The sequence below is a fragment of the Sander vitreus genome, chromosome 3 (assembly GCF_031162955.1).
Source record: "Sander vitreus isolate 19-12246 chromosome 3, sanVit1, whole genome shotgun sequence".
In the NCBI taxonomy this organism is placed as follows: Eukaryota; Metazoa; Chordata; class Actinopteri; order Perciformes; family Percidae; genus Sander; species Sander vitreus.
Window position 1 is genome coordinate 22,270,934 of NC_135857.1, and position 19,390 is coordinate 22,290,323.

The 19,390-nt window shown below is 38.6% G+C and overlaps 4 protein-coding genes across 8 annotated transcripts in view; 3 read left to right on the plus strand and 1 right to left on the minus strand.

The window, feature by feature from the left end:
• The first annotated feature begins 75 nt into the window (after positions 1–75).
• Positions 76–4,060, plus strand: LOC144515909 (lebercilin-like protein). The gene is made up of 9 exons (XM_078247108.1): positions 76–109; positions 804–992; positions 1,092–1,351; positions 1,621–1,863; positions 2,054–2,191; positions 2,688–2,745; positions 2,835–2,959; positions 3,199–3,310; positions 3,544–4,060. Exons 1-9 carry the CDS (start codon positions 76–78, stop codon positions 3,945–3,947), a joined length of 1,563 nt encoding a protein of 520 aa, XP_078103234.1. The 3' UTR covers positions 3,948–4,060.
• Positions 4,061–4,240: 180 nt separating this feature from the next.
• Positions 4,241–7,955, minus strand: get1 (guided entry of tail-anchored proteins factor 1). Of its 2 annotated transcripts, none has more exons than XM_078246529.1 (5): positions 7,837–7,955; positions 7,161–7,326; positions 5,217–5,284; positions 4,832–4,946; positions 4,241–4,570 (listed from the first exon to the last, which is right to left on the minus strand). In XM_078246529.1, the coding sequence occupies exons 1-5, from the start codon at positions 7,924–7,926 to the stop codon at positions 4,497–4,499; spliced, it is 513 nt and encodes a 170-aa protein (XP_078102655.1). In that variant the 5' UTR covers positions 7,927–7,955; the 3' UTR covers positions 4,241–4,496. The 2 variants fall into 2 exon arrangements, with proteins under 2 accessions (XP_078102655.1, XP_078102656.1); XM_078246530.1 differs by lacking the exon at positions 7,837–7,955 and adding an exon at positions 7,466–7,581.
• A 549-nt stretch (positions 7,956–8,504) lies between these two features.
• Positions 8,505–11,747, plus strand: LOC144515560 (uncharacterized). The gene is made up of 6 exons (XM_078246535.1): positions 8,505–8,684; positions 9,764–9,790; positions 10,299–10,331; positions 10,442–10,480; positions 10,613–10,741; positions 10,832–11,747. Exons 1-6 carry the CDS (start codon positions 8,667–8,669, stop codon positions 10,901–10,903), a joined length of 318 nt encoding a protein of 105 aa, XP_078102661.1. The 5' UTR covers positions 8,505–8,666; the 3' UTR covers positions 10,904–11,747.
• A 2,459-nt stretch (positions 11,748–14,206) lies between these two features.
• The window catches only part of LOC144515559 (bromodomain and WD repeat-containing protein 1-like), a 32,449-nt gene continuing 27,265 nt past the window's right edge, over positions 14,207–19,390 (plus strand). For all 4 annotated transcript variants that reach the window (XM_078246531.1, XM_078246532.1, XM_078246533.1 and 1 more), the window contains exons 1-9: positions 14,207–14,436; positions 14,556–14,614; positions 14,733–14,762; positions 14,981–15,040; positions 15,883–16,033; positions 16,273–16,371; positions 17,486–17,646; positions 17,939–18,160; positions 18,982–19,082. In XM_078246531.1, the coding sequence (XP_078102657.1) occupies positions 14,400–14,436; positions 14,556–14,614; positions 14,733–14,762; positions 14,981–15,040; positions 15,883–16,033; positions 16,273–16,371; positions 17,486–17,646; positions 17,939–18,160; positions 18,982–19,082 (920 nt within the window). In that variant the 5' untranslated portion in view covers positions 14,207–14,399. The remainder of the gene's footprint in view (positions 14,437–14,555; positions 14,615–14,732; positions 14,763–14,980; positions 15,041–15,882; positions 16,034–16,272; positions 16,372–17,485; positions 17,647–17,938; positions 18,161–18,981; positions 19,083–19,390) is intronic.

The following is a 19,390-nucleotide window of genomic DNA, read 5'->3' on the forward strand; positions in this document are numbered from 1 at the left end:
CACAGACTGATTGGCAACTTCAGCTGTCTGTCGCAGAGGACAGTGAAGTCTCCAGCTCTTTTGCCGAGTGCATATATGGACAGAAATAGCACCGACAAGCACATAGGCTGTCAGGCTTTGGTTTCCAAACGCAGGAACTCTGGCCCGTTTAGGGGACAAACATAGGCCTAGTCTATATTTTTTATATTTGGAATATCATTTTATATTGCAACTTTTCTATAAGAAGTGTTTCCGATTAACTTTTTACAATAGAAAAAAAAAAGTATTTATTGTTTTTCTATGGTAAAACTAAATAAATAATCAAGGTAAAAGTGTTTACCAATTGTTCCGCTGGTTACCATGACAACCGTGACAGTGTCTTTACAAAAAGGCCCACCCGTTGATAAAATGATTAAGCGTTAATGAGCACCTAGCTAGCTGAATATTTACATCTTGTACCGTCAGCAGCGAGCAACAGGAGAGAAAAGAGCAAGAATATTTGCAAGGAAAGGTACGATGCTCTTATATTTTCAGGCTACATCGATTAAATATGTGAAAAATCAAGTTAATGGTGGAGAAAATTTTATTTTTTCACCTCAGTCAAAGTCAGATTATAGGGACCAAAAAGAAAGGTCGTTATTAAACTTTTAAACAGTGATTACATACAGGCATACAGTTTTATTGATCTCATAAAAGCTCTGTAGCTATATTGTTTTAACCCATCAATGGTATCCTACTTCATTTTTACTTTGAATAAGTTCACTGTTTTCCTTTTTGTTCTTTTCTCAGAGTGGAGAAGACTATAAAGAAGTGATGAGTGTGAGATGGTGATGCTGTGGGCTGCAGCACTGACACCTCTAGGTGGTCCTCTCCCTCCAGAGTGTGCTGTGGCTCTAATAGCTCACACTACTCATCTGACTTTGAAGACCAGGCTGACTCTCTTACAGACAAGAACCCAGAAGTCAAGACATCAGACAAGTGGCAGGCATCAAAAACATGCGGAAGAAAAAAAGGCATTTTATTTAACATCTGTGTAGTAGGACTTGTGTTGTTTATATGTAAACATATTGGATGCAATTCACACTATCGTGAGTTTTCTTTTTCTTTTTTAGGTAAAAAAGCACAAGGGCCCCACAGGCATAAGACAAACAACAGCGCAAACCGGCAAGTCCTGAAGTTGCCTCCGATCAAGCCCATACAGGTTTTAAAGTCTGCCGACTTGAACTGCATCAGGGAGCTGAAGAGCCAGGTGTGGCATCTGCAGCAGCAGCTAGGCGAAGCCAGGACTGAGAACAAGCTGCTGAAGAGGCTCCAGCTTCGCCACACAGTGGCACTGCAGCACTTCCAAGACTCTGAGGGCAGCCTCTCACAGGTTGGTTGGTTTTGTCCCTTTGGTATCACTGCTCAGATGGTGGGAACTCATCTATAAAAGTAAAACCACGGATCCTACATCTACTCTCATTTAACATTCAAAATGACAAGCTGCAGATCTTCTGCCTGGAGAGAGGAACCGATGCATGCTCATTGGTTTCTTTTCACAGGCAGAAATCTTTTTTTTCTGTTTTTCCAAGTAATGCCTTTATCATTTCCCAGCAATAATTACAGCAATTTTCTTACCATTTCTCTTGACGCCATCCCCAGATCCTCACCAAGCACAGCAACGAGATCCGAGTCCTGCAAGGGTTGCTGCGTGAGACCCGTGCCTGCCGTGACAATCTGGCAAGGCAGCTACAAACCACAGAAAATAAGTTGCTAAGTGCAAAGGCCAGTCTCCAGCACCTACAGCTGCTCAGCCAGGATCACAGTCTGCTGGAAAGGGAGGAACTCGCCTTCAGACTGACCAGGGCCTATGCAGAGTTGGAGGACAAGGACAAGAGGATATTGGTATGGAGGAGCAGGGGCAGGGGATGGTGGTGGGTGATACTGTTTATACTGATACTCTAGAACTCCTAGCAGCCCTCATGGCCACAGCCGAGAAATGTAAATTCTACACCAATACACTGGGGATATAAATGATAACGGGAATTTTTAGGATTTTATCTATGCTCGCTTGCTCTTTAATGCTATAATCTAGGACTTGGAGAAGAATCTTGAGTTGTGCCAAGCCTCATTCAATCGCCAAATAGTCACTGAGCAAAGAAAGATCAATGAGGCGAGAAAGATATCCTGCTATCTGCAAGAGCAAATATATCAGCTAAACAAGGAAATTCAAGTAAGTTAAAAAGAGCTGTTTCCCAGGTAATATTCTTTACAGCATTAGAGATGTCCTTGTTAACATACAGTATTGTTTATTGTGCAAGCTTCTGTCGTCAGTGATGGTAGCACAGTTCCACACGCTTGCATCCCATAATAACAATGTTTCACATATCCCATTTGACGTCAGACTAAGCATTTGTGGGAGAATTTGGTTAAGATGTCTGGATCAATATTTTCCACAGAAGATTGTCCATTAGTCAACTACAGATACTGAGAGCTTAATGCTTGTGTTTGATGGTGTAATCCCTGCTTTGTGGTCTCAAATGACACAGAGAAAACCAAACATTATAAATTAAAGTTCTATGCAAGCATTTCCCAGGCGTAGATTTCAAATGATCTTTTGATTTTTAATGATATTCCACAATAACTGTCAAGATTGCTTTGGCTGAACACGTAAGAGATATCTGATATCAGACTGTGTATACATCGCATCTTTTGTTTCTCCTTTACAGGATGGAAAGAGAAAACTGGAAACGCACAATATTTACTCCCACAGATCTTCCAAAAAAGGTATACAAACCTAACAAGCTACTCAGTTGGGCTATATATAATTTGTTTTGGCTTAAGTGGGTTTTGTCTGAGTCGTTTCTAATTTACAGGCAGTGAAAGCAAGAAGGTTCAAACAGATGAATTAGTCCTTCTCCCCACTGCGGCTGCAAGTCTTTTGGAGTTAGAATATATGACTGAAGAAAGGCTGGAGGAGCAAGAGAGCTCTGTGAACTGGGTATCATTCAAATATTGTGTGGTGTATTTTCAGAATTTTTACACCCCATTTTACTCGTTTGCCTAACTGTTGATTTATGCTGAACGTAGTTGTGGCGATAGGACATTTGAACACATTTCTTTACCTCTAAAGACTTTTCAGATCTGTAAATTTTGTCGTATACTGTATGAATTTGTGTTATTATCCAAATAGTTCCAAGATTTTGTTTTCATACTAATAAAGCCTGTATATCATTTCAGTGTTGTTACAATCCAGTGCAGGAGTCTTTGGTAACAGAAAAGCCAGAGACAGAGGTTTCTGCAAATGTCACATTAGAAGAGAATCGCCAAGAGTGTACTGAAACATGTGCAGGTGAGCATTTCATTAATGTTACATGCGACAACTCCAAGCAATGCACACATGTACGATGTTGAAAGACAAAATACCATAGTGGTACTAATCCACCAACATCTCTCTCACACAAGACAACAAACACCACAGACATTAAGAGCAAACTTAGAATGGGGTCTTAGTAATGGAGCTAAATGTGTTTTCTTTTCAGGTCATTCAGTATTTATCAAAAAAAGTATAACATTTGTTTTCAGACACCAGTGAGCATGGTGGTTCTTCAGAAGAGAGCCCAGAATATCAAACTGAGGGAGAAAGTGATGAAGAAAAAGAGGCATCAGAGGCCCCACAGGTGTTAGAAGAGCTAAAAACAGAGGAACACAAGAGCAAAACGTCATACATTTTAGAAAAGTCTCTGAATGCAACTAAACCCAAAAGAAAAGGATACAAGCTCCCCAAAATCAGACACAACTACACCTTTAAACAATCTATTGTGAACCTGCACAGTGGAAGATCTGCCGACAGCAGTGTGGACTTGAGTCTCTGTCAAAGTGCCAAGAGCCCGATCAAGTTGGAGACACTCAGCAGTGGTATTCAAGATCTTTGTCTACAAGCTGGGAAATCCAGGAGAGATGGAGTGTGCAGCCCTCAGGACGAGTAAAGGGCATTCAAAAAAGAAAGAGCAGGCTGATGAGGAGCTCTTTGGTCTGAGTAAAGTCACTGATTTAGTGACTACACAGAAGAACACAGCTGAGGTCAAAAATGTCGCCTTTACTGGAAGTGGATGAAGTATTTCTCTGAATGAATGATTGTTTGACCAAGAGCTACACACAGATCCATTGTAAACTATCTACTTTGTTTTAATCCTTCACAACTTGCTTGTGAATTCCCAACTTATAACATTCAAATAAATAGAAGCTTATCTTTTGTTTTATTTTCTTCAAAAGGCATTTCCAAACTATTATTTTTTGAAATAATACAGCCAATACATCATTACAATTAAAACAAAATGATCAAAACAAAAAGAACAAAATTCAACATCAACTTAATACTGTGTTGCAATATGAAACAGCCTACAAAAAATGCACTGCATTTTTACATGTTGGTCTGAAGCAGCTGTCAAAAAAAAATGACACAAATTTGTGGATTTCATCAACTACATGTTGAGCAATAAGTTAGAAAACCAGTGTATTTAACTCAGCTGCCGTCTCTAGCTGACGGCATGGAGACCCAGTGAAACCACTTTGTTGCAAACCACCAGCCAGCATGTGATTCCCACTCCACCTGAAGGGAAAGAACAGCTCTATCAGTGAAAGCATAACGTAGGGAAAACACAGCATACTGTAATTTATATATACACACATCAGCATTGTGTTTGAATCAGTACAAGAAAAATCAAAACGAAAGGCATGTGGTTTTATTATCAATGTATAACCAATTTCTGTTGTGTATTATGTGTATTATATAGTTATAGATGAGCTGTTCTGCATGTATTGTTCATAAATTATATTTTATTCTATCAAATATGAAAAACTGATTGATTACCTGCCACTCCTGTTGGGAAGGCCACAAGGCGCTCCACAGGGGCAATCCATTTACTGGGGACCACTGTCACTGGATCAGAGTAATACTTCCATATCAAGGAGATCATCAGAGCAGCCTGACAAATAAAAAGAAATATGTAGGTATATAATACGTAATGGGTATTTTATTAGCTCAACTTTATGCTAGCAATATCAACTTTTACGTTCTATTCCTAAAAAGTATCCAAATAAAGTACTAAGATAACATTAACAGGAGGTTTTGTATCATGGTCCACGCTTACATTTTTGGCACCGAAGTAGCTCTGTGTATGTCTCATGTAGAATCTACAACTAAATGCATTTCCTGTGCTTGTGCTTATGTGCTTCTACTTACAATTTCCACCTACCTGCAGTATATAAAAGACAATGTTTACAACCCATTTCATTTTGGCTTGTTGCGCTGTTCTTGATTTCACTGCAGAAGTGAAGAAATACACAACTGTTAGACTCAATACATTGATTTTTGTTGTAATGCAGCCTTCTTTAAACACGATTGGCGTGCCTTTTAGCCTGCTAACCAGACCGAATAGCCAGTTCATTTTACTTCATTATTTGAGTCTGTATAGTAAAAATAAATAAATAAATAATCAAGGTAAAAGTTTTTACCAATTGTTCTGCTGGTTACCATGACAACCGTGACAGTGTCTTTACAAAAAGGCCCACCCGTTGAGAAAATGATTACGCGTTAATGAGCACCTAGCTAGCTGAATATTTACATCTTGTACCGTCAGCAGCGAGCAACAGGAGAGAAAAGAGCAAGAATATTTGCAAGGAAAGGTACGATGCTCTTATATTTTCAGGCTACATCGATTAAATATGTGAAAAACCAAGTTAATGGTGGAGAAAATTATTTTTTCACCTCAGTCAAAGTCAGATTATAGGGACCAAAAAGAAAGGTTGTTATTAAACAACCGTTCTTTTTGGTCCCTATATACACAACCAAATTGAATGACTGAATCTGAATCCAGGCTAAGCACCTATTTTTGTACATTGCACAATTATTGTGTTCCACCTAGTGATAGGGTAACATGGCAAGTATCACAAAAGTCCATTCTTTGAAAGGTCTTGTATTGTAAATTAAACCCATAAGAAATATCGATATAGTACATTAAGTAAATCGTTTGTTCATTTCAATTTTGGACATTTCATAAAAATACATTTAGAGTATATGGGCTGTATAGCTGAGACATGGAAAATTTAGTGTGCAGTTAAGAAAAAGAAAATATCAAAACAGAAACAATCTGAAACAGCGTTTGCTCTGCTGTATATGTGTATCATACTGAAATTCTGATTAGCCACTTCCTGTCTGTGCACAAGATAATCCTAAGACTGAGGCTGAAGGACAGCAACAGGGAGCAGCTGTTACCACTGAACAATCAGTAAGTATGTTTTCCAAGACCTCCAGCTACTTCCTGCGGTTGGTAGTTTTAATGTGTGAATCTGCTGGCGCAGACATGCACAGGTGTGGAAGTCACAATGTGTGCCTTTAACAGTAAAAGTGATAGTGTATCACAACATATTTCTCCCCCTGAGTTTCTGAACCTGCTGTGAACCTATAGAGCTCAACAGTGACTGCCCACTTTTTGGAACCAAGCCAACCAGCTGCGAACTGAATCGTGACCATATAACATTTGATTCTGCGCAAAAGAACATTTTGAAAATGTAAAGGTAAACGACTGTGTACAAAAACGATCATAAACTTAAGTGGTAGACGTTCGCGGGTGCGTTAAACATTTCCATTGTTACGCTTAGGATTGTGGGTAGTGTAATACTTCTCCATCACATGGTGAAGCACAGGTTGATATCATACAGCCTTCTGGCCTCTACAGGGGCATAAACCTTCGCAGCTCGTGGTAAGTCTACCTTGGATGGTTTAGACATCACAGCAAATAATCTAAATCCTTATGAAGAAAATGAATGGGATTTTTACTTCCGGAACCACACTGTTGAACTCTATATGGGGTGGAATAAATAACAGGAACAGTAACACAAAAGGGCCCTGCAATAAACACAAACTTTCTAAAGTTTATGTTCAATTTGTTTTGACTGTCACAGAAATTAAAAAAGTTATTTATTATTATTATTATTATTATTATTATTATAGTGTTGCTGTTTGTAGATGTTCCTGATGTTGTGAATCTAATGCATTACAACGTCAAAGCTGTACTGCATTGTAATTGAAGCTCCTCAAAGGCTGTCTGTTACTAATGTATTGGACTTCATTTTGGGGTATTGTCAGTCACATTGTGTATGCTAGTATGTCAGTCACAGTAACTACTTTAGTCTTTCACCGTGTGTTTTCAGCTTGTCTGTCATCTTGTTGATTTTGCGCTCCAATCTGGCATATCTAGCAAACTCATCCATCATGCTAATCGAGGCCTGCTCCTTCTTCATTTCCTGGATTTCAGCCCTCATCTCACTCTCCTGCTCAGCATCTTTCTGCACCATCTTTGAGAGCTTTAAAGAAGGAAAAACACTATTACTGGGAAATCAGAAAGACAGAGTTTAACTGTAATGTAGGCTGTTGTTTATGGATGCAGAGACGCAATCACACAGTTCTTAAATGTTACTGCTAGACAATAAAATGTGGTATCACCTATGGTTCTCGTCCCCAGACGTTTAGAGAACAGATGTTCAGTATTGAAGCTATATTTTGCAGTTAAACAATTACCTAGCGTTACAATCGGCTTCTTACATTTGAACAATGGTGCAGCACAAAATGTTTCCCCCCCTTGGTGTAGAAAGATCTCGGGAAAACCCCACCCTCTGACTATAGCAGAACAGCTACGTTGTTTCATACATGTAGCTAGCTAGCATTATTAGCTTACAGTAAGCTTAGCTAGTCAACAATAGTCTGCTGTCTTTAGGACGAGGCTACAGGAATTACACTAACACTCATAATATATAGCAACAGCATATACCTTCGAGGCACACACTTCATATATTCAAGAAATAGCCCCTACTTACGAAAGAGGATATGGTCGGCAGGAGTGTTTTCATGAGATTGCACAGGAAAACCGACCCCAGCACAAGGAACCACGCATAGCCAGACGCCATGTTTGTTCCTCCTCCTTGTTGCAGCTGTGGAGCTGCTGGACGGCGAAGTTACATAATAATTATGCCATTCAGGTTATGGCCAAATTACATAGGCCTACATGTCGTTTTTACAACACCAATGAATAAATGTATGTTCATATGATGATAGTTAATATGAGTTGGTGAAGTGTGTGTAATCATTAGGGTGTCTCACAAGACTTTTTAATAACGAGACTTTCAATGGCAGTGTGCATGGGCATTTTAAAAACAAAAAAAAACACATATCACACACATTTAAGACTTGGCAAGCGTCTGTATATATGTTTATGCGTTATGTAACACCTCAAGACATTTACATGACTGTCGTGCATTTTCCAAGTTTTACACACCCTGGGAACAGCCTGTGATTAAAAAGTAAGTTGGCTTGGCTAACTGATTGGCATACAATCCTGCCCACACAGGTAAAATGTTATGGTTCAAAAATGTGTTCCCTCGACCTGAAAGCCAATCACTAGAAGCAAGGGGCGGGGGATTACTCTCCCTGCTAGGTTGGTAGGATAAAGGGATAAAATATACAGAGAGGGGCATCCAATCCGGTTTGAGCTGGTTTTAGTAGTGGTCGAACGTTAATGTTAAGTTACAGACGCTCTGGAGCTGGAGGTATAGGCTGAGGTGTATTCTACGTCTGACCCACATTTTATTTCGTGAACTGTGAAAGGCTGCTTTATTCTTTTATCTCTATCGTACAAAGCGTAGCAACGATGGGAAGGAAAACTAAAGTAAGTTGAAATATGTACAGTTTGTGAAATATGAATCCTTGTATATTTATTAACATTTGTTAAATGCTCTATTTCGCTACAATGTATCTTTTTACACTGCACGCACTATAATGTAACGTTCTAAATATTTGCTACAGTGTGTCCATGTGCATGCATGAAGTCAGCCTTTGCTGTGCTCAGCTCTGTCGTGTCTACCATGTTGATACAGGGAAGTGGCGCCTTTTTACTTAGTGCAGTTCAATTTGCTTTTTCATCGAACACGTTTGCAAAAATCCATGTTCTTCTCTAATGCGACTACTTGGTTACTTTGCTAAAATGTATATGGTCGTGGCTTAATAATCATTTGCCTTCCCGGTGTGCTGAGATCAAACAAAGGGGTGTAACCATCGTTGATGTACAGGTTGCCATTTCAAGGAAATGTCTTGCGTAATTGCCTCTGGACATTTGAAATTATCGTTGGTTTGATGCGTTACTATTTAGGCAGATATTTGCTTTTGGTAAATGTCGAGTTATATGCGTATTTGCAGCCCGCACAGTTTTTATGACCTCTGCGTACTTTAAAGCTGTTGCTCGTCACCCTTGAGGTCTTTTCTTTAGGAGCGTCATGGCAGCTGATAAATCCTCAAACAGCGACACATCTGGTTGTTTTAACTGAAGCCCGTATTTATTATGTGGAGACATCATGGAACAATAATGAGGGTTAGTCATGTTGGGAACATAAAGCGGATTCACTGTATTCTATTGGTAGCGCGTGTGGAGGAACCCCACTAAACTCTTCCCGCTTCTCTTCCCAGTAGCTACAGCACCATGCTTACTTAACAAAAACATGGCTGTCTCGTGAAGGATGCAGATGCACTACAGTGTTTGGCGGGAATAAACTAGAACTGGCTAATTCTATTTAACTTGGAAACGTGTTAGATTCCCCTCCCCACTTTAAGGTTGCATAATTTCTTTGTGATTTAAGGGGAGGGAGTGATGCCCATCCCCCTCCCCTTTGCGTTACACACCCACTTAAACTCACTCATCATGAATGGTTGTTGTTGCTGGCTTTTTAATTTTTCTTTCTCTTTTTTTCATAGTCTACCGGTGCAGATGACAGCACAGAGGTTAGTATTCAAGTATTAACTCACAAACTTATCTCGGCACCCCAGCTTGTACCTAAATGAACATTTTGTTCTACTTTATGTCAAGAGGTCTTGATTGATGCAGGATGGCCTTTTACATAATACAGTGCAGCCCAGTTTTAATCCTGCATGTAAGAAACTTAAGTTCTAGGGAAAGTGTCAATTAATTGGTTAAAATATTTTATCTACACCTGGTCTGTGTATTGGGTTGTGGCGCTGCACTGCCTCTAGGAGGTGCTGGTTAATAAGCAACCCAAAGTGGTCTCTTATTTGCTACTTTGCCCATCTGTAATTTGAGTGCTCTGATTCTAAGTTAAAATGTTTATTGTAGGTGATGCCCTAAAAATTCTCACAAGACATGTCCATAGCATAAACACCATTATGCAAAAAAAAATCCCACAATGCATTTCACCTTCACCTCCTATGATTCTGTATGTTATGTATCAATACTTTCAAATGACTGAACTAATGTCTTGTGTTCCTTTTTTAGCCTATAAGGAGAAAGTCGCGGCGGTTGGAAAACGTAAGTTCTGCTAAGACCATGCCATTATAGTTTAATCTGTGCATATTCTATTAATGTGTATTTTGTTAGCGTAATATGGCACATAATTGTATTATGCGTGTGTGTTGCAGAAGGAGACACAACCAGAAGCACAGCCAGAGAAGACAAAGGTAAAAAAGACTAATCTAGTGTCATTAGTGAACAAGACCACTATCAATTTTAAAACGCACTGCTTTATTCTATATTGCAGGCATTAAACAGTAGTGCGTTTTGTGCTACTTGGTTTGTTTTTTGCATGGCAGGCACCTCCCAAGACCAAAAAGGTAGCCAAACAGCCCGCCAAGGCCAAGGCAGAGGAGAAGAAGAAAGAAGAACCTGAGGTTGAGAAAGAAGAGGTTTCTGCAGAAAACGGGGAAGCAAAAGCTGAGAAGGTATTAGAAGCTTGTCTCTTTGTGAAATTTGCACTGTAGCAGTATTCAAAGAGAACCAAAACGGTAAAGCATGTTTTCTCCATCCTTCAGGAGGCTGCAGCAGCAGATGAAGCAGAGGAAAAGGAGGACAAGGCTGAGGAGGAAGATAAAGAAGCCGAGTAGTAGTGACATCCCTAGACTCGCTTGTCAGGGCTCCATGTACCTTGTTTCTTGTACAATGCAGATAATATTTGTATCTACTATTTTCATAAGAGTAATGTTTTTAGGCACGCTGTTGCAGAAATGCATTATTTTTTTTTAATACTATAAATTCCATTCGGTTTCTTCTTCGGCTTCTCGGTCATTGTGATGTTTTTTTTGTCTTTGTTTGGGGGGGGTCTCTCTCATTGTACTTGTTTTGTTTTTTTGTCTCTGGCTTTTTTTTTTTTCTTTTTCTTTTTTTTTTAGGTTGTAGATTTATGCGTGACATGAAGTCATGCCTATATCAGGAATTTTATGTTAAACTCTGGGAGAGTTTAACTGAAACATTCCCGAGGCATCTTGAGGGATTTTGTAACCTGTACTGTTTGGAATTTAATACATTGTATACTGTGTGTTTAATAGGGAACAGGATGATTGAAAGTTTGAGAGCTGGGATCTATGCTAAGAAGTCTCGTTCACAACGTTCGCTTTAATCATGTTCACTAGTACTGGACTTGGTTGGGGGTTTTTTATGCTGTCAATGATGGTACATTTGAGGATGGTTAGACTAATTCATACTCTGTTGTGCTCAAAACAAATGCATTACATAGCTTATCATACTTGTCATGGTATATCCTTTAAGGATTACTGTATTTTCACCTCAGTCAACAAAATGTATATGCCACATATTTGTGGAAATATCCATTCGGGTTTGGGGATTTCTCTACCAATGTACAGTTTCCTCATTTTTTTAAAAAAAAAAAGAAAAGGAAAAAAAAGTTATGAATGGTAAATGCCAATTAAAGTGAGAATTTCGGAAAAAAAAGTGTCCGTTTCTCATCAATTTTTTTTGTATTGAATTACATCCTGTGTACAGTGATTTGAATTAAAAGTCCTGGTTTCAAAAGCTTCTGTTACTTGAAATTGTTTAAAAATTTCAGTGAGAAGTAGATATTGGGTAGAAGCGCAGAAAATGTGACGGTTTTGTTTCAAATCAATTTACAGTATACATAAAAACTGGAGTAAAAAACAAATTGGACATAAACCTACAATAGGACACTTGCTAAATGCCCAATCATAATTACATCATACATTAACATAAATATAGTATTACTGGTTGGTAAAACTAGATGAGCAAAATTGAAAAGTATAAAAAAAAAAATTATTTCAGGTCTGTAGGTAATATGTATTAACAGTGAAAACATTGTAGTTTCCCTTGTAGGATTAATATAAATTAAGTACTTTGCTAAATTTCCAGAATAAGGTGTTAAATGCATATTGTCACAGTTATACCAGACAATATACAAAATACTGAATGTTCTTAAAACTTATTCTTAAATTCATAGCATAATTTTACCCAATAATTTGGGGGAAATTTTGTCCCATATAACACCTTGTACAGCATCAATAACATGGCTGGATTAATGTGCTCATAGGGCCCCATATATGTGCAGCTTGGCCCGTATGAACCTTTGACTCTGTATATTGTGCACAGCATTTCTTTTTTTGCTGGAATCTGGTCCTAGGTTTGTTGTGTGGTAATTTGATTAAATACAATATAAAAACTTAAGAGTATGCATGTATGCATTAAATCAGTGGAATTTGTGAAAGTCCTAAAATTAGACACTGAAACAGGGCTTCAAGATCAGGTAATAAAGCAGGGCCCACCGCAAAGCTCTTGGATCAGTTGTTACAGAGCATCTTCTCATATCACCAAAGTTACAATTAATTACCATCAACACTTGCTGCACAGTGAAGCTGGGGAACTGGTCCCCTGGGGAAGTTTGTTTTTTTTCCCAGTTGGTAATGCAGGATCCAATCTTGCATGTTGACCATACCATTTTATTTTTTAATGCAGGGGCTGTGCCTATAATTTGGAATCGAATTGCAGTAATACGCAATAAAAATGTGTAGAACAGAAGAAAATATGATCTTTTAAAATATTAAGGCTACATAGTCAGATCCTCAAAGGGAAACCTTATGCACCAATATATTTATGATCTGTATTATTTGCTATAAACAACATATTTAGTGTTTTGAACCTGTTTAAAGACCCTGAAGCAACATTTTGCTGTTGAGCTTCTGTTGCCTCAGTTTCCATCAAATATACATAGCACACTATAGATGACCCAGAAACCAGTAAGATATTATTATACTGGAATGCTAACTAGCCCTGTGCTTTCTGTATGTCAGTTTGTGGTAATTTGATGAAACTTTTGCACCATGTTAGCACAGTGAAACAGGACCCCTCTACAAGACAGGGCCACAAGATTACACAGGAAACCAGTTGATATTGTCCTTTAGTGGTGCAAATTCCCAAACAAATAAGCAAGTAATGAAATTACCAAAAATCAAATAACACATTGAACTTAGGGCCTTTGGGCCCCTGGGGGCTGGGGCAGTTGCCCTCTTTTTTCAGTTGACCTCCCAGCTTGGGAACCGTTGTCCTAACCTAGGATGTCTAATAAATAATATATGAATACCAAGATAAAACATACCAAAAACCAGTGGTATAAGTATTCAAGTATTCATCTTTTTCTTGAGTAAAAGTAGCAATAACACAGTACCATGTACTCTACTACAAGAAAAGGTTAAAGTACTAATGGCCCATTACAGAATACTAAATAGTATATTAGTGGATTATAATTATTGATGTACATTACTTTATTTCATTTCACAATTATTTATTAGTTGACTATTAGTTGTATTGATAATCTGAATCGGCAAAATACTTAGTAACTAAAGCTAGCAAATAAATGTAGTGGAGTAGAAGTAAAATGGAAATACTAAAGTTAAGTACAAGTAACGCAAAATTGTACTTAAGTATAGTAGCCTACTTGAGTAAATGTACTTAGTTACATTCAACTAATGCCAAAACGAGGACTTGGGAACTATAAACTCATCTTTGATACTACGAAAAAATGAAGTCACATATGATTATGCCTTCCCCCCTGAGGACTGGTTAAATAATTTTACAAAATTGATAAAGCATATTTATCACATCAAGAAATTGGCAACGATTACATATGACGTCATGTGCAGAACTCACGACCTTGGTCAGAAAAAAAGGGGCGGCCTTTTGATTGTTGCGTTGTGTGTAATTTGAAAAGAAATACACACAAAATATTTATTTTTATAATTATTTTATTTTTTACACGTGGATTTGGAAATCGTACCAATACTTCCATAAAATAATGCAAATGTTGCTAACCAACAGGCTAACGAACACTTTAGTCTTTTGTTGAGAGTGCTCCTCCCCACCCCCTTTTTCCTGTGTTACTCCGCTGTGGCGGAAGTAAGTCGTATCGCTAGGGCCTCATCCTTCCAATGGCGACTGCAAACAGGCTGAATAGAAAGCGGGAGCAACCGTGGAGGGGGTCAGAGCTGTGTAACCGAAATTAAATAAATATATCCTATTCTCTGTAGTCATAAAGTTAGCCTAACATTTGTTTCACCTCTCCAAATCACGACCGATTCAATGGCCAAACATCGGAACATTTCGCTCCTTGAGTCGGGTAAGCCGCAGAAGTAGCTAAACCCACAATTAATAGCTTAATTTACAACGATATCACTCGTGCTAATTGATATCCCAACTGCTTTTCTCACGGTTTACTGCCTCACTGTTCAATTTCAGAGCTCTATTACTTGATTTCTCGTTTTCTAACAACGGGTCCATGTCGGAGAGCCGCTGAGGTGAGCTGGCGTGCTTTGACTGGTACAATGTGTAGTATTTCAAAATAGTTGACTAGCTAGTTTATAATAGAGTTGATAGAGGCAATCTAATCTGAATCGACTCTTTTGATCACTGCAGGTCCTGGCGAGCGAACTAGAGGAATATCAGGTGTGTATCCCTGCTGCCTCTGCTGCTTGTTAACTGCTAGCTGCTATCCGTCGGTTTTGCCGGAGTCTGGGCATACAACTTGTCTCACTCAGTCGACTTTTTAATTACCTCTGTACGCCTCACTCGTTTGACATCACCCGGCTTTATTTACTAGCTCAATGTGTTCCTGCTGTTGTTTTCTGTGGTGACTCCGCTTTACCAAACTCTGTTTTCGACAGCTCTTACCCGGGAGATTGGATTGGCTGGGAAACGAGCACCCGAGAACATATGAAGATGTGGTGAGATTTAACTTAATATCTGTTTGGTTCATTGTCGGCGGTTGTTATTGTCCCGTGACAGGGGGACTCTGTGTCCATGCTCTGTTCTTGTTTACGGTCTTTGTTCTTTTCCCTGCTAGACTACTGTTGGATTTTCTTTAGTTGGGATGATTTATAAGGTCACAAGTTGTTCCCACTGACTTCATTTATCAGAGTGAACTATATGGTCGGTCAGAAAACTATATTTGGTTAGAGGGTTTAATATTATTTAGCCCCGACTGTTGTACTGCAGAAAAGGTGGGTAGTTCAGCTTCTTGCTACGTCGAGACGACTCCACTGGCCAATCAGAGACCGAGATGCGCTGTCTCTGCGTTATTGTGCTTGTGACCTGCGCTGTGATTGGTCCATAAAAAGAGAAAGTTTTACATAAGAAGCCACGCCTTTCAGAATATGAGTTGAAAAGCACATGAGGGTGTCAGACATGTATTCTGACAAAACAGTTTAGGCAGTCTGCAGTCCATGGAATATTACACACTAAACTGTCTGTCAACTAAAGACCACACTTATAGTCTAATTACCCATTATGTACATAGGTCTCAAATCAAGAAATATACAACATATATTACAACAATTATAATTTTTTTTTCATTATCATCATTAAAAAAAATACTTTAGAAACCAGTGAATTATGTCGATCACAAGTTCTAACAGCCCAAGGTGACATCTTCAAATTGCTTCTTGTTTGAATTTACAAGAAAGCGTTTTAGTTTCAGAATCGTTTATCAAAATTGTCTTTGATTCAACTTATTGTTGATCTGTATTCAGTGACATGTGACTGCTACTCTCTCTTCATGTCCTGACAGGTTGCAGCCAACAGACATATTGCACCAGACCATTTGCTACGGATATGTAAGCAGATTGGACCAATTCTTGACAAAGAAGTGCCATCATGTGTCCCAGGTGTACACTCTCTCCTGGGGTCTGGAAAGCAGTCAATGCTTAGGACCGCAAAAGGTACAAAATCTTCAAGGCGTTCCAAAGTAGTTCTGTGAGGTGAAATTAATGAGCGTTTTTCTTCATACTCTCTATGTAGTAGGAATTCTACATGCCTCCTTGCACTGATACATATTGAGGTTTACATTATATAAACATTTTAATAGTTTGGTTTGTGTCGTCGCGGGAATTGATACTATCCTCTTCCCACATGCAGCTGGTAATCGGCTGAATGATTCTGTGAACTGTTTGTTTTTCAGACTGTGACAATGTGCGGTTTAATACTTCATCATATGCAGCCCTTCACAGGGGCAGACCACCAGAGAGGCCTTTTAACTGCAAGAAACCTCCACACCTAGGTACGCCTGGCCTCACTCAATATTCCTCTGTTGTGTGTTTTAAAAAAAAAAAAGAAAAAAAGAAGGTTATGCTGGGAATTGGTACATGTGCTTAGCATGGAATTGCTTGGCAGTGTTTTTTTCCCAAAGGCCTCTCCCCACCAACCCTGCATGTTATGTGTGTGCTGACAAGTTAGTTTGTAAATGACTCCATTTTCCTCTTTTCCCTGATTGTCCAAATCTTCGTGGAAAGTCTTTGTCAGGCTATTGTTGTCAAATAACAGTTTGGTGTGCTGCCACGACTTAGCCAGATTGGTCGCCATAATGCAGTCTGTTACATCACAGTGCTAGTTGTTATACACATAACAATTATATCAATCATAAGACATTGTTTCATCTATCGGTGCTTTACCCGCTTGATTTTTCAGGATTTCCAACGATTCCTTTTTGCTGAGGCGTTTGTCTCCTACACACTGCTGCTAATATTCTTGTTACGCCTGTTTGCAATCAATGTTTTCTATTTAAAACCTTTCTTTAGGGAAAATAATACACATGTTGGGATTTTTTGTTTATTTAACAGTTGATAAAGCCACATTTTTAGAAGATGTGCACTACAAATAGGCCACAAAACGGCTTCACTTTGAGGGAGTGAGAACTTAAAGCAGATGAAAACATTATGGATGGTGTACTCGTTTCTCTGATATTTTGTCGTTTCCCATAGCAACAGATACAAACCAGATGCATTGTACTTCAGAGCAACAATGATATTGTTATTGTTTAGAGATGGGGATGGTAGTTCTGTTTCATGCTGTTGATGTTTAAATTAAATTCATATAACTGACGCAATACATTTAAAAAGAGATAAAGCAAGAGGACAAACTAAACTAAAACCCAGCTGTAGCTGGTGCTGTATTTAGAGGCGTAAGGTTTATTGGAAGACAATGTATTTACATGCTTGGTTGAGCCCAAGAATATCATATATTTAATTTCATCCCGTGATGATAATGCCCCTCCACTCCTGATCACATTAGAGTAAATGTATTCCACGGCCACTGTATTTGTGTTGACCCCAGTCTTGTTGCAACCCAGTAATTTCATCACTATATTCTGACAATTGGCATCTTATCATCAACAGTGAAGGTCCATCGAGGGAGAGAGCTGACAGGAGTGCAGCGCTTTAGCTCCATCAATCCTGTCAGCAACTATGAGCGCATGCGGCTGCATAGGCGGATCCTGGGGCATCTGTCTGCAGTGTACTGTATCGCATTTGATCGCACCGGTCTCAGGATCTTCACAGTAAGATGGAACTTGTCAACATATCCCCCGACTCAAAAATAAACCCCTATTTAATGTGCGGGGATAAGAGTGACCTTTCATTTAGCTTTTGCTCTTCTGAAACACTGATTAGCACAGTAGGAAAACACAGAATTTTTAATGCTGCACATTAATTAATTTGACACTCAGCAGACTGACTGTACATACTTGATGTTATGATCAGATCAAAGTTGCTTATGTCATAGTGTTCAAGCGCTCGGCCGCCATCTTCTAAGTTATACTAAAGTAGAAGTTTTTTTTTTTTTTTTGTTAGGGCTCAGATGACTGTTTGGTGAAGATTTGGTCTTCATTTGATGGAAGGCTTCATTCGACGTTGCGAGGACACTCGGCAGAGATCACAGACTTGGCGGTTAATTATGAGAACACACTTATTGCCGCGGGAAGCTGTGACAAGACCATCCGTGTGTGGTGCCTTCGTACCTGTGCTCCTGTGGCTGTGCTGCAGGGGCACAGTGGATCCATTACCTCCTTACAGGTAAATGGATCTCCTCATGATTATGCAAAAGTAATTTATCATCATTTGAATGAGATTGGAATCATCCCCTTACTCTGGGCATGCTAATTGTCTGTATGACCTCAGCAAGAATTAAGCAGATATATTACTGCTATCAAAGCAAAAGAGCAATATTTGTGAATTCCTTTTTATATTTTGAGTATTTGTGGCCATACCAGCTTTCATAATTCCATTGGGAGATACTTTTATTGTACACAACCTCATTATGCAATACTTTTTTGGAAAGTTTTAAGATAAAAAAAAAGAATTAATGCAAATCATTGTCGGTTTCCATCTGCTGTGTAAATATTTTTAAAAGGGCCAAAAAGGATACCATTATTAAGAGTTGCTATATAACTTTGGTACATTGTGCGTCACTTTCTGCTTCCACCTATGGCAGAATTTGTTATTTTAATGAATTAATGTTATATACCGTACTTTTGTAATGGACCAGGGGCTTAAAACATTGGGTGGCAGTATATGTCTTTGCTGCATTGACACTCCCTTTAAATAAAACAAGAGGAGGAGGTGGTAGCAGGTCTGGCATGTCTTGCTTTATACTGAAAATATAGTTTCCATCAGCCTTCATAGCATCTTCTCTTTATCGCTATGACAACTTGTCTCAGCTAAGTGTGAAACATTTTTGCAATATGCACAAGGTGCTAGGTGGATGGAAACATACCTACTGTTAGCATTGTTGTCTGTCCTCTGGTCTGGTTGTCTATAACCTATATGGCAAGTCTTGGCTTTTATATAATTTGAGTAATTCAGATGCCTTATCTGTGAATGTCTTGTGTTTTCAGTTCTCACCGTTTGCCAAGGGCTCAAAACGTTACATGCTGTCCACTGGAACTGATGCTACTGTCTGCTTCTGGCAGTGGGATGTCAACAACATCAACTTCAGGTGAGTGCTGCTTTTAATTACCATTTTTAAATGTGTTTTAAAAGGGACAAGTATTCAGTTATGGTACTTAAAATAATAAATACCGATACTAATACTTAATTTGTATGTTTTTATGTGTATGTTTCTCACGTGTTTTTATGTGGTCAGTTATGAGTAAATGTAATTTTTAAAAGCTCTTATAAGTGAACAGTGTATTATGGATTCAAAAGAAACATTAACATTGCTGATATTTGAAGAAAACATAGTTTTGTTTGTGTATCAGTTGAACTGACAAGACTATTAGCAAAGAGTTTAACATGCTTATAAAC